At 47.3% G+C, this 12,488-nt stretch overlaps 1 protein-coding gene across 3 annotated transcripts in view; it reads right to left on the minus strand.

The window, feature by feature from the left end:
• Positions 1-4,301: 4,301 nt before the first annotated feature.
• The window catches only part of ASAP1 (ArfGAP with SH3 domain, ankyrin repeat and PH domain 1), a 407,767-nt gene continuing 399,580 nt past the window's right edge, over positions 4,302-12,488 (minus strand). For all 3 annotated transcript variants that reach the window (XM_033203192.1, XM_033203191.1, XM_033203193.1), the window contains 2 exons: positions 10,191-10,313; positions 4,302-6,997 (listed from right to left, as the gene is read on the minus strand). In XM_033203192.1, coding sequence (XP_033059083.1) covers positions 6,923-6,997; positions 10,191-10,313 — 198 coding nt within the window. In that variant the 3' untranslated portion in view covers positions 4,302-6,922. The remainder of the gene's footprint in view (positions 6,998-10,190; positions 10,314-12,488) is intronic.

Genomic DNA, 12,488 nt, shown 5'->3' on the forward strand with positions numbered 1-12,488 from the left:
CTGATCCAACCCCTCTGGACCCAGGTAACAAATGGCTGTGGCTGGCCCAGCCAGGCTACCAAGCTGCCACACTTAGGGATGAACAGAAGCTATGTTGCCGGCGATGAAAGGCCCCAGGCCCTGCATCCAGTTCACACTCCACGGAGAAGCCAGTGGCCAGGTATGGACAGTGTGTATCTAGCTTTATAGAGATGGTCACACAGCACTGACGGGTCACTGAGCACTGTTCCACCTTGCAGCCCACAGACTCCCAAGCTAAGTGTCACATCTAAGGGAACTTGAGGCTCAGAGCTTAAGCCATGTGCCGGAGGTTACAGAGATGGCTGTTCACACGTAGGCATCTCAATAAATATCTGTTGCGCACATTTGCTGGTAAGTGACCAAAGCAGAAGGTGAACTAGGTCTGTCAAACTCCAAATTGTGTGTTCTTTTCTGTTTTTTGAGGCAGGGTCTTGCTCTGTTGCCCACACTGGAGTGCAGTGGTGCGATCATGGCTCACTGCAGCCTTGACTTCCTAGGCTCAAGCAATCCTCCCACCTCAGCCTCCTGAGTAGCTGGGATCACAGGTGTGCACCACCACATCGGTTAATTTTAAAAATTTTCCATAGAGATGAGGTCTCACCACGTTGCTTAGGCTGTTCTTGAATGCTGGGGTCAAGTGATCCTCCCACCTCAGCTTCCCAAAGTGCTGGGATTACAGGCATGAGCCACTTTACCCAGCTTCTGTGTTCTTTTCATTGCATCTTAACAAAGCAGGAAAAAGACAGCTGTAGTTCTATAAGCACTGAGCCCAGGATGAGGGTTCTCTCCACTCTTAGAAAGGGCCCGTATGGATTCCAGGTAATCCTCCCTTGTGATGTCAGTTCCAGAGTCTCAGGGACTTCAAGGTGGGCCAGGAGCGACCTGAGTCCCCACCCAGGGATGCTGACTAAATGCAAACTCTCGAGTCCTTCCTGAGACTCAGAATCTGCCGGCACTGGGGACCTCAGGTGATGCTGCCAAAATGTGAAAACCTGACCCTAATATATTTTAGGCCAGTGTGCATGTGACACATTTGCCATCTTGTGCCCTCAAATTTTCTCAGAGCTATAAAGTTTTAAATTCTGTTGACGTGTGAAGCCAAATAAGACTTCTCTCCTGGCGGTTTTGCAGAAGGTCAAAGTTTTGGCCTCCTGAGCCTCAGACTAGGGTTTGCTGTGTGGTAAGAGTTTGCAAAACAGCTGTTTATCTGAGCTTTAATTCCTGTTTTCAGGAGCTCAAGTGTTTCTGTATGGGCTGCTGTGCTCACACACAGACACGCACACTCTGCTTTCTTCTCAGTCACTCACATTGTGCGTGCACCAGGTCACCCTGTGTGCCAGCTCCACCTCGAGCTCCGAAGTGCCCAGTGGCTGTCCATGACATGTTGGGAGAAATGCCTTCATTTCTGAATCTGGGACTTCATTACACTTCATGGTTCACCCCTCCCTGGTGCTGACCTAATGGTAGAGGGCCAGGACAGGCCAGCTTTGACCAGCAGCAGCCAAGAGGCAGCACAGGGTTGTGGCCAGGAGCTGCATGGCTGAACCCTGATGTCAGGGCTCAAAATTCTTGCCTCCACCCTTCATGAGTGACTTGACTTTGTGGCAAGTCATGACTCAGCTGCTCTGAGCATCAGTCTCCTAATCTGTGAACGGGGAAAGAAATCGTTCCTGCCTCACAGTGCTGCTGAGAACTGCAATTGTGCTGCTAAAGCTCTTGGCCTGGTGCTCAGCCCCTGTGGACCCCTCAGTAGGATGAGCTGCTGGTGGTCCATGGATCTGCCTCCACGGAGTGCTCCTCAGTACAGCACAGGGACTTTGGGGCTGGGCCTGCCTGCCTTCAGTCCGTCGTTTCCTTCTCCTGTCTGCTCCATCTGTTGCAGGGATGCCACATTGTCCCAGCAGCTTTGCAGGAGCTCAATGTGTGCAGGCCTAGGATGAGCTACGCCCCTTTCTCCAGGCAGCTCCCTGCCAGGTGAACTCTATAGTCATTACTTACCTGTCTCTCTCCACTTATGAGGGACAGAATATAGGGCTGTCTTTGCAATCAAAGGCCTGGCACTGTCTAGACAAAAATGGAATGCTTGTGGAATATGCGAGCCTCAGGTGTGTAACAGTAAGGTGACCTAATTTAGTGGACTTCACCTCCATCCCAGGCAACTGGCTGGAGAGGCCACACCTCTGTGGGAGGGACACATGCTCAGACACCCCTGCTACGGATGTGAGCCCATTCACTCCAAATTACTCGCATAGTGCATAACGGGGAGAATCAAAGATTTCCATGGGGTCGGAGAACACACGGGGGTGGGGGGCGGGGGCAGAGGAGAACACAGGGGGAGCAGAGGAGAACACACGGGGGGCAGAGGAGAACACACGGGGAGCAGAGGAGAACACACGGGGGGCAGAGGAGAACACACGGGGAGCAGAGGAGAACACACGGGGGGCAGAGGAGAACACACGGGGAGCAGAGGAGAACACACGGGGGGCAGAGGAGAACAGGTTGAATGATCTCAGTAATGATCATTGCTGGCACCACCACTGCACCCCTGCCACACACACACATTCAAGCCTGCAACAGTACCCAGTGGGGGGCTGGGCTGGGCATGGTGGCTCATGCCTGTAATCCCAGCATTTTGGGAGACTCAGGTGGGAAGATGATGTGAGCCCAGGAGTTTGAGACCAGACTGGGCAACAAAGTAAGACCCTGTCTACAAAATGGAAAAAATCCAACAGAAGTGGGCGCAGGGTTAGGGGAGGGGAGAAGAAAGAGGGTATGGAGAGTCGGGGGCTGTGGTTGGGGCCACAAGGACCTGGGTCCACATGGCTGCCCATCATTCAACTGTGGGAATGTGCCTAATGGTGTCACGCGCCCGGCCAAAGACTAAACACATGTAAAGGAAACATGGGCCTAAGCACAGTAAGCCCTCAAAGGACCTGAGGTGGAGACAGGGGTAAGCCTCCAGTTTCTGGCCTCACCTTGGAGCTGGTGGATAAGGCAGGGGCTTCTTTCAACAGAGTCAGCGGGTGGTGAGGGAGGACGCCAGTTCCAAACAGACACTGTTTCAGGCTTAAAACCACACAACCGATGTGAAGGAACATTTTGTCATCAGATGAAAAGCTGGCTTCGCTTCTCCCTGGATTATCCAGGTCACTATGTTGGCTTTTCCCAGAAATATCCCGATAGAAAGTCGCTGGCTTCCATGCCCAAGCCCATTTCCCCTGGTAGCACGTGTTTGAAGTGTTTGTCTTGGACTGTGAATAGGCACATTATGTCTACCAACTTTTTTTTTTTGACAGAGTCTTGCTCTGTCGTCCAGAATGGAGTGTAGCGGCGTGATCTTCACGCACTGCAACCTCTGCCTCCCGGGTTCAAGCGATTCTCCCACCTCAACCTCCTGAGTAGCTGGGAATCACAGATGTGAGCCACTACACCCAGCTAACTTTTTGTATTTTAGTAGCAATGGCGTTTTGCTATGTTGGCCAGGCTGGTCTCGAACTCCCGACCTCAGTTGATCCACCCGTCTCGGCCTCCCGAAGTGCTGGGAACACAGGCGTGAGCCACCGTGCCCAGCCATGTCTACCAACTTTCATGAAAGACGATAGAAGGAATGCCGAGACCAGAACTTCGGGATCCTCCGTGCCGCAGCGGTTCTCCATAACCGAGAGTGTCTTCCGGGCAGTGGGAATCCCGAGGATGGCCTTGGCGCCAGAACCACCTGTGTACACTCCCGCCTTAGTGATTTACAAGCCACACGTCTCTTGTGTGTGAATGAATGTCTCTGAGCCTCATTTGTAAGTTCTGTAAAGCTGAGGGGTTCACGCTTCTCCTGGCTTGCAAAGGATTCAGGGGGTTAATGGAGGCAGAGTGCCTGGGCCAGGTCTGCTCCACTGCGTGGCAGCACTAGGCGTGACAGCTACGTGACAGAAGCAAACACACAGCACTCAGTCTAAGTGCTGTCCACATGGCAACATGTAAGCCTCGTGCCCCTCCACCTTCTTCCTGCCCTGCTCACATGGACAGGCACCGAAGTGGACGTGGTGGAGGCGGAAGGCGGAAGGTGGAGGACAGAAAGGGTCCGAAGGCCCACAGTTTGTAAGCTGGGGCAAGTACCACATACTTTTATGTATCCAGAGTGATCACTGACAAGGGTTGGAGTGACACACACAGTGTCGTGTGTTTGCTGTGTTATGTATATACCCGAAAGCACAGCCAGAGGAAGTCTTGATTCTCTCCTGTCAGCAGGGTAGTGAACAACTCACAAAATGGCCTGATTTCAGAAGTTTGGGATCAACTGAGAATATGTTTATTTAAAAGCAATTTTAAATATTAAAAAAAGTAGAAATTAACACATACAGTACTGAAAAACTGTCACATTAAACACATGTGAAATGACAAGTGTACTGATGTTTGATGGTAACATCCAGATGAGAATTCAGCATTTAACTAGTGGCACTACAGGATTCCTATACAACATGTTGAAGTTCTAGGCAATAAAAAAATAAATAGCAATTGCTGTTCAACAGTAAAATAAGATACACACTATTTGCAGAACATAACTTTCCCCTCTGGGGGAAAAAGAACTAATTTGCTATTTTTTTTCATAAGGTTCCATATCTTCAAAATACTATATAATGTACAAAATTGCAGATAGTGGCTTACTGAGTTTAAGATCAAGATCAGACTTAAACTCAACAAGATCACCAAAGGTATATCTACCAAGTTTTCCTATGTCCCACATGTCCCACAGTAAGCTGGGTTAGAGAGAACTCAAATTCCTGATGGAAAACAAAACAGAACAAAAAAAGTAGAAAAAAAATGTATTAAAAATGCGGTGTAAGTTGCTGCAAAAGGGGAAAAAGAATAGACATTAACTCCATGTAATTTTAGACATGCAGCTTTTGTGTGTGTTTTTTTTCTTTTTTTAAAAAAAAACAGTTTATTTTGAGATCAGTGAAAAGAGTCTAGGCCACAAAAATGAAGAGCTCTTCAATGCAAGTTAAAATGTGTAAATGAATGACCGGGACACTGAGCAACCTCAGATTCTGACTTCCATCCTGACACTGGCGTGGCTTCAGTACCGAGGCTGCTAAAGCTGCCAGTCACCCCAGCATGTCAACTGGTTCCTCATGCTCTCAGTTTGGTGTGGAAATTCACATGTGCCCTGACACTGAGGAAGCAATTGCTTAAAATCACTTTCCAATAACAGCTGATAAAATATTTTGCCGGTTTGTCATGCAAGGTTTATTTATTAGGTGGCTATTCAAAGTTTGTATAGCAACCACTTAAGCAGAACTAAATTAATATTCACTAAGCACTGTAACGATGGAAGACGGCTTTTCCTAAGGGTTGGGTTGGGAGTTGTGCTTCTGTGAAATTAACATCTCTCACTCATTGCCAAGATTCTCTGCTTAAAAATATTAGTTTTCTGTGCTGTTGCCAAAATAGCAATTTAAGCAAATGTAGTGCCAGAATGACACATGAGCCTCGGACTCGGGGAACAGTTCCACTGACTGTGGAGTACAACTATTGTGTTCTTTTCCAAAATTCAGACTGATATAAAAGACTGAAATACAATGTTCTTAAGGATCTGATAAACATGGCTGGGATGAAAAGAAAACTGAGAGGGAAGAGTGCTTTTCACAGTGCAATTCATAGCAGCGTTCAAAAACTTGGTTATGAATTGACTTGAAGGTGGACAGAGCTTAAGACTGGAAAAATTATCTATAATTGGGGTTTAACAAAGAGCATGGGAAAAGAAACACTTGGTTTCAGCACCTGGATTCTACATACAGTAGGGAAACTGTGTGAAGGGTTGACTTCTAAATTAATCTTGAAGAATCTTTTAAAAGTTTAAATTTGTCCAAGAACAAAACTAAGAAAATAATAAAAAATGGATGCAATGGATGCTTCAACACATCTGAGGGATGTGCATTCATAACACAATGTCAATCCATACTCTTGAGAAAGCCAATGACTAGAAACAAATATTGTCGCAACCTTATAATTTCTGCTTTAATGGCAATCAAGTTTAAAAAATGTACAATTCCACTTATCCATACTATTCCTTTATAAAAGGCAGATTTCAGGTAAGCTTCTAAATGCATGCATAATGTAGAGGCTAATATTTTCTGGCAGTCCTTGGTTCCTGAAAGTTGAACTTCATATGTGTTTTAAACTTTTGTCAAAATAGTCATGAAAGATATGTTATTTTTGCATAATGAGGTAATATATCGGGGCGGGCACTCATAAGACAGTGTAAATCCACTTGTCTAAACTTGCATGAGGCTGTGTGCATTGTAAAATGCCACAAAGAGTTTTGGGTCAGTGAATATTTTGCTGAAGGAATAATACTTACATTTAACTGAGCACTTTTCTGTAATAAATACCAAAGTAGGTTTTTGTAGCTGTAAACTGTGCACACAGATAACTACAGGCTGGTCTGTCATGGAGCTAAAAGTTTCACCTGGAAAACAGAACCCACCTCTTTGCTAATGTTGCATTTTCAGTAACACAATTGAGAATACTGCATTGTTAGGAACACAGAGTCAATTCTATGCCTTTCAACGGTTGCTGGAGACCACTTCTATTTGCAAAGTCAGCAGTTCCTATACTCCTATTTTTGTTTGTTTGCTTGTAAAACAGCATAGAGAGATGCAAGTGCTAGATGCCAAGGATGGCTTTGGCAAACCAGTAAGGCGCGCCGGGTCCGAGGCTACCCTCATACTGGCGAAGGCAGAAGACCACAGGATATTTACAACACACACTATATCCCCCTCCTGAGGTGGCCCTTCCATGAGTTTCTTACTCTGTAACAGCAGCTATATACACACTGTGCCCAGGGTTACATGGAGGCAGCAGTCTTGCATGAATGATGTGGACAATCTTAAGGTTCTGCTTTTTGCTAGTCAGACAGGATATGAACAAAGGACACTGGAAAGACCCCCTTCCTTTCAGGCTGTCCTTCGATGTGGCCAATCTGCAGGGAGAAAAGAGAGTGGTCAGGATGGAGGCAGCAGGCAGTGGCCCCATGACAAGCCCAGTGGGTAAGAGCCCAGCCCAGTCTGCCCACAGACCTGGGGGTGGAATCCCAGGCTTACTCTTCTTCCCACCCTTCAGTGAACTACAGAGAGCTTAACGGTCATAAACTACATAAGGAAACAGCAAACAACAGAACTTCCAATATGCTCAGCATTCTACATGGATCTTGCTGCACCCACACAGCAACCCGTAGAGATGGGTATTTCTTATACAGTTTACAATCTTCATTTTACAGATGAAGGGACAGTGGCCCAGAGAGGTGACATGCTCTCCCACAGGCATGGGGCTCTAGAGTCCTTGCTCTGAACCAGGGTGCCTGGCTGCCTTTACAGCTGGGTGACCTCAGACACACCTTGCTAAGCCTCTTCTCTGTAAAGTGGGGCTACAAAACTCCCTTCTTTCCAGGCTTGTGTGATACACTTAAAGAAGAAAAAAAGAAAGCATATGAAAAGGCCGCTATGTAATATCACTTGTTTTCCGGTTACTGTGGAGGAAGAATACTGTGAAAGTTTGAGACTGATGGTGGCCAATGGCAATTTTATTGTCTGCTGCATTGGCCTGTAAGCCACAGTTACCTGTAAAAATTTTCTAATTACCTCAATTAGATCAGTATTGATTGCACTAAAGAAAATCACGTAATGGGCCTTCAACAGAAGAAACAAAATCATGCACATTGGCTTCCAAGGCCAAATCGATAGAGAGGAAGGTGGTTTTAAGAGTGGAACAGAGTCAACCAGCCCTGCCTAGCTCTCCTGAAGGCCTGCCTACTTACCACATGTGGTCTTAGTTGGCATTGTGCATGTATGAGGTCTTTGTGAATTTCACATCACAGTTAGGATGTGTGTGGCATCATCTTTACGTCTGGCAAGGCATGTAATGGTGGCACACACAATGTCCCTTAGGAATGATGCTAGGGACACAATGACAGCTTCCTACTGCCCTCAGGTATCTCTGCTGTAGTCATCAGTTGCTTAGCAAAGAACATGATCACTACCTGATTATAATAATATTAACAGATTACAAAGTGAGTTCCTCAACAACCTTGTGAGAAACGAATAATCGTGTCCCATTTTTCAGAGGGAAAGTGAGGCTTACAGAAGGGACATGCTTTATTTATCCAAGGCCACAGAGCTTGTAACTGATTCACACGGGGGGCTTCAGAGCCCACCTCCTCGTCATGAGACTAAATGGGCTCTCTGACAGGCTTCATGCCAGGGGGCAGGCCCCACTCTGCTGACAGAGGCTGAAGGCACCCCCTGGGCCTCCCTAGGCTGATCCCTTCAGTCCAGGGTTTCTCAACCATGGTGCTACTGGCATCCTTGCTTGTGGGGCCTCCCTGAGTACTGGAGGATGTTTAGTGGCATCCCTGGCTTCCATCTACTAGGTGTTGGTAGCAACCCCCTTCCTTGGTCCTGACAATATTTCCAGATATTGTAAATGTCCTGGAGGGCAAAATTGCCCCAGTTGAGTCCAAACAAAATCCTTACAGCTGTGATTAAGAATCTGAGGTCACTGTTTAGGCCTGAAGGAAGAAAAGTCAAAGGTGAATGAATGTGTGTCCATGCATATGAAGGTACACATGTATTTCTGGGCATTCTTAGGTACTGCTGGCTCAACTGCGAGCCTCAGGTCCCTTCCTGGCAGATAGCACTGAATCCCTCTTGGCAGGAGGGGGCTCAGGCTGCCAAGGAAGGGGAATTTTCAGCCTGATGGCAGGAAATGATCAACAAGGAAAGCGGAAGAGGGGGCTTGTTCACTGTACCTTGGACTGGCAGTTCCCATCGGGACTTACTCCTTGGCAAACTGAAAATTAACAGATGTGTGGACTGCCCTCACAGGTCACTTGTAGCCTGAGTACCTAGCAAGGCCTATGAGGATGCTGATGTCTTTCCCTCCTGATGCCTGGGCTGCAGGTTTTAATGTAAAAGGAGCTTTCATAGATATTTTCATTTAATCTTTTCCTAAAATGATGTGGAGAAGGTGTCTTGGCCTATTTGACAAAGAAAGAACTGCAAACTGGATTAAGAATGGAGCCTGAGGCCGGGCGCGGTGGCTCAAGCCTGTAATCCCAGCACTTTGGGAGGCCGAGACGGGCGGATCACGAGGTCAGGAGATCGAGACCATCCTGGCTAATACGGTGAAACCCCGTCTCTACTAAAAAATACAAAAAACTAGCCGGGCGACGAGGCGGGCGCCTGTAGTCCCAGCTACTCGGGAGGCTGAGACAGGAGAATGGCGTGAACCCGGGAGGCGGAGCTTGCAGTGAGCTGAGAGCCGGCCACTGCACTCCAGCCTGGGTGGCAGAGCAAGACTCCGTCTCAAAAAAAAAAAAAAAAAAAAAAAGAATGGAGCCTGAGGACTTGTCAACCGCTAAGCCTGAGGAGGAACTCCGGCCTTCTGATTCCCAGCCTGGGGACAGTGTGGAATGGTGAGCAAAGCATATAGGCTCTGGGGTCAGGGCCAATCCAGAATCTTGACTTAGCCTGCTTACTGGCTGAGGGAGCACAGGCAACATGCTCAACTTTTTTCTGCTTTAGTTTTTTATCTGAAAAATCAGAAAATGCCTACAATTCACAAGGTTACATGATGCCACGGGTAAAGTACATACAAATGTTAATTCTCTTGACCTGTCTTCAAAGCCCCACGGCTGTTTTTCTTTTTTTTCAGACGGAGTCTTACTCTGTTGCCCAGGCTGTAGTGTAGTGCAACCTCTGCCTCCCGGGTTCAAGCGATTCTCCTGCCTTGGCCTCCTGAGTAGCTGGGACTACAGGCGCACGCCATCATGCCCAGCTAATTTTTTTATTTTTAGTAGAGACGGGGTTTCACCATGCTGGCCAGGCTGGGCTCCTGACCTCGTGATCCATCTGCCTTGGCCTCCCAAAGTGCTGGAATTACAGGTGCAAGCCACCGTGCCCAGCCAGCTCCATGGCTGCTTTTCTAGCATGTAATAGTGTGACATAGAAAATACAATTGAGAATACTGCATTCAATGGCTGTTGGGTGAGTGATGCAGCTGACAGGGTCCTTGTGCTCAAGGGCCCTCTTTTACCGCACTGTCTGTAGGCTCCCATGTGGTGCCTGCCCAGGCATGCTGTATGAATGTACCGATGAAGTGGACGGATTCGTACGTACCCACCACTCCTGGTCCTCTTCCCCTGTGACGATAATCACTTCTCCCTCAATGAATGTGAGCTCGTCATCGTTGTCTGCCTGGCAGTCATAAATGGTCTTCACTCGCCTCACTTTATTTTTCCCCTTAAAGAAAGAAACTGGGTTTTAATGGAAAGAATGGCCTAAATGGAAAAAAAGAGCAGCGGTTCTTTGTAAAATGGTTGACCTTGGGCAAGTAACTTAACCTCGCTGAGCCTTGATTTCCTCACCCTTGAAGGGCAGGAATAAGAGTGCCTGCCAGGCGCCCAGTATACTGTGTGCTCTTAAGGAACCACAGGCCCTTCCTCTCCCCTCATCATCAGGGTGGCCCTGCATTGGTGATTGGGCATCAACAAGTTACTTTCACCAGAAAGCAAACACTATGGGTAGGGATCAAAATCCAGCTTCACCAAAAAACATCAAGCACTCTGTACCCCTCCAACCCACATCAGCTTGCAGAATGACAGCAGAGTCTAAAAATGTTTTTAGGAAACATGACGTAAAGCAAAATGTGCAGCTTCTGCATACTGAATGTGCAGCATAAACAAATTTGTCAGTCCCCTCATGCAAAACAGCAAGTCAGTACATGCTGGTGAAACACAGCAGGATCGGCCTGGGGCTCGGAGAAGTCTATGCAGTTCCTAAAACAGTTTTAATTTTTGATCAGTTTTGATTTGAGCATTTACTTGTTGAACTTCCAGTTCTTTGCAAACAGAAAAGTGAAAATAGAGGTATCACCTTCTAAATGATGGGTTGTTTGTTTTGCACCTGGCTAATTGGCAATTTAAAAAAAAGCAAGCTGTCTGTTTAAATGTTTTGGGTGGAGTGACTCTTCCTCTCTGTCCCCTGGTTTCTCCTTTAATCACCCTGATAGTTCCAGCTGCTTTCCGAGCTCCCTTCAGGGCCTGTGCGGGTGGGTTGGAGAAGCCTGGCAGCACTGTGGCAGTGACTGTGTGCGCAACTGAGAGGCCTGTAGTGTGTTAGTAGCTGGGATAGCAGGCATGTGCCACCATGTCCAGCTAATTAATTTTTATTTTTTAAAGAGACAGGTTCTCCGTATGTTGCCCAGGCTGCTCATGAATCCTGGGCTCAAGGGAACCTCCCACTTTGGCCTCCCAAAGTGCTGAAATTACAGCTGTGAGCCATTGCACCCAGCCTCGTTTTAATTTTTTTGAGACAGGGTCTTGTACTGTCACCCAGGCTGGATCACAGCACCCCTGAACTCCTGGCCTCAAGCGATCCACTTGCCTCTTCCCAAAGTGCTGGGTACTGTGTATAACAGAATGTGAGGGGGGTGGAACTGCCATGTGCAGTGGGAGAACTTTTGGTTTCCCTGTTGACTGTGTTCCCCCTCCTGGGGAGCTGGTGCCCTGGTGGGAGGGCAGCTATGTTCCAGATAAAAAGCATGTGACATCTTCCTGGAGTACATTTCCACAAAGAATGTGAGGAATAAAATCACTTATATTAAAATAAAATTGATATACAGTAGGAAACATTTCATGAAAATGACAGAATATGAGATTTCTACAAAATTCTATGCTGTTCTATTATATCGAGAGTTTTATCTCCAATTCCTTTAGGAAGATGCAGTGAGAAGGTCTGACTCAGCAGATACTCCGAGAGCCAGGCGCAGTGGCTCACGCCTGTAATCCCAGCACTTTGAGACCCCAAGGTGGGAGGACTGCTTGAGCCCAGGAGTTCAAGACCAGCCTGGGCAACATGGCAAAACCCCATCTCTACCAAAAATATAAAAAAAAGCCAGGTGTGGTGATGCGCATCTGCGGTCCCAGCTCCTCAGGAGGCTGAGGTAAGAGGATCACCTGAGCCTAGTAGATTGAGGCTGCAGTGAGCTGTGATCGCACCACTGCACTCTAGCCTGGGAGACAGAGCAAGCCCTTCTCAAAAAAAAAGAGAGAGAAAATACCTAGACATCTGAGAGGGAAATTGCTTTCTTGTGACCCTCAGGAAAGGAAAAGTTTCATCCTCAAGGTTCCAAGATAAGAGTGACTACTTGCTGAGTGGTCTAGGTGCCAGCCAAGTGTTGCTCATTTGTCACTGTATTTAATCATCTGTGAGCTCAGATAATATATTAGCTCCTTTTTGTATGTGAAGAAAGTAAGGCTCAGAGAAAGTAACTTGCCAAGGTTGTGCAGCTATGTTAGGCACTGAGGCCAGGACTTGAAGCCGTCTGCTGGAGCCTAAAGCCTGAGTTTGTAACCCACAGGCTCCAATCCACCATCATGCTTGAACCAGAGCACATAAGCCTCAGGTGAGCAAGCT

This window comes from Trachypithecus francoisi, unplaced genomic scaffold (assembly GCF_009764315.1).
Source record: "Trachypithecus francoisi isolate TF-2019V2 unplaced genomic scaffold, Tfra_2.0 Lachesis_group7, whole genome shotgun sequence".
Taxonomy (NCBI): domain Eukaryota; kingdom Metazoa; phylum Chordata; class Mammalia; order Primates; family Cercopithecidae; genus Trachypithecus; species Trachypithecus francoisi.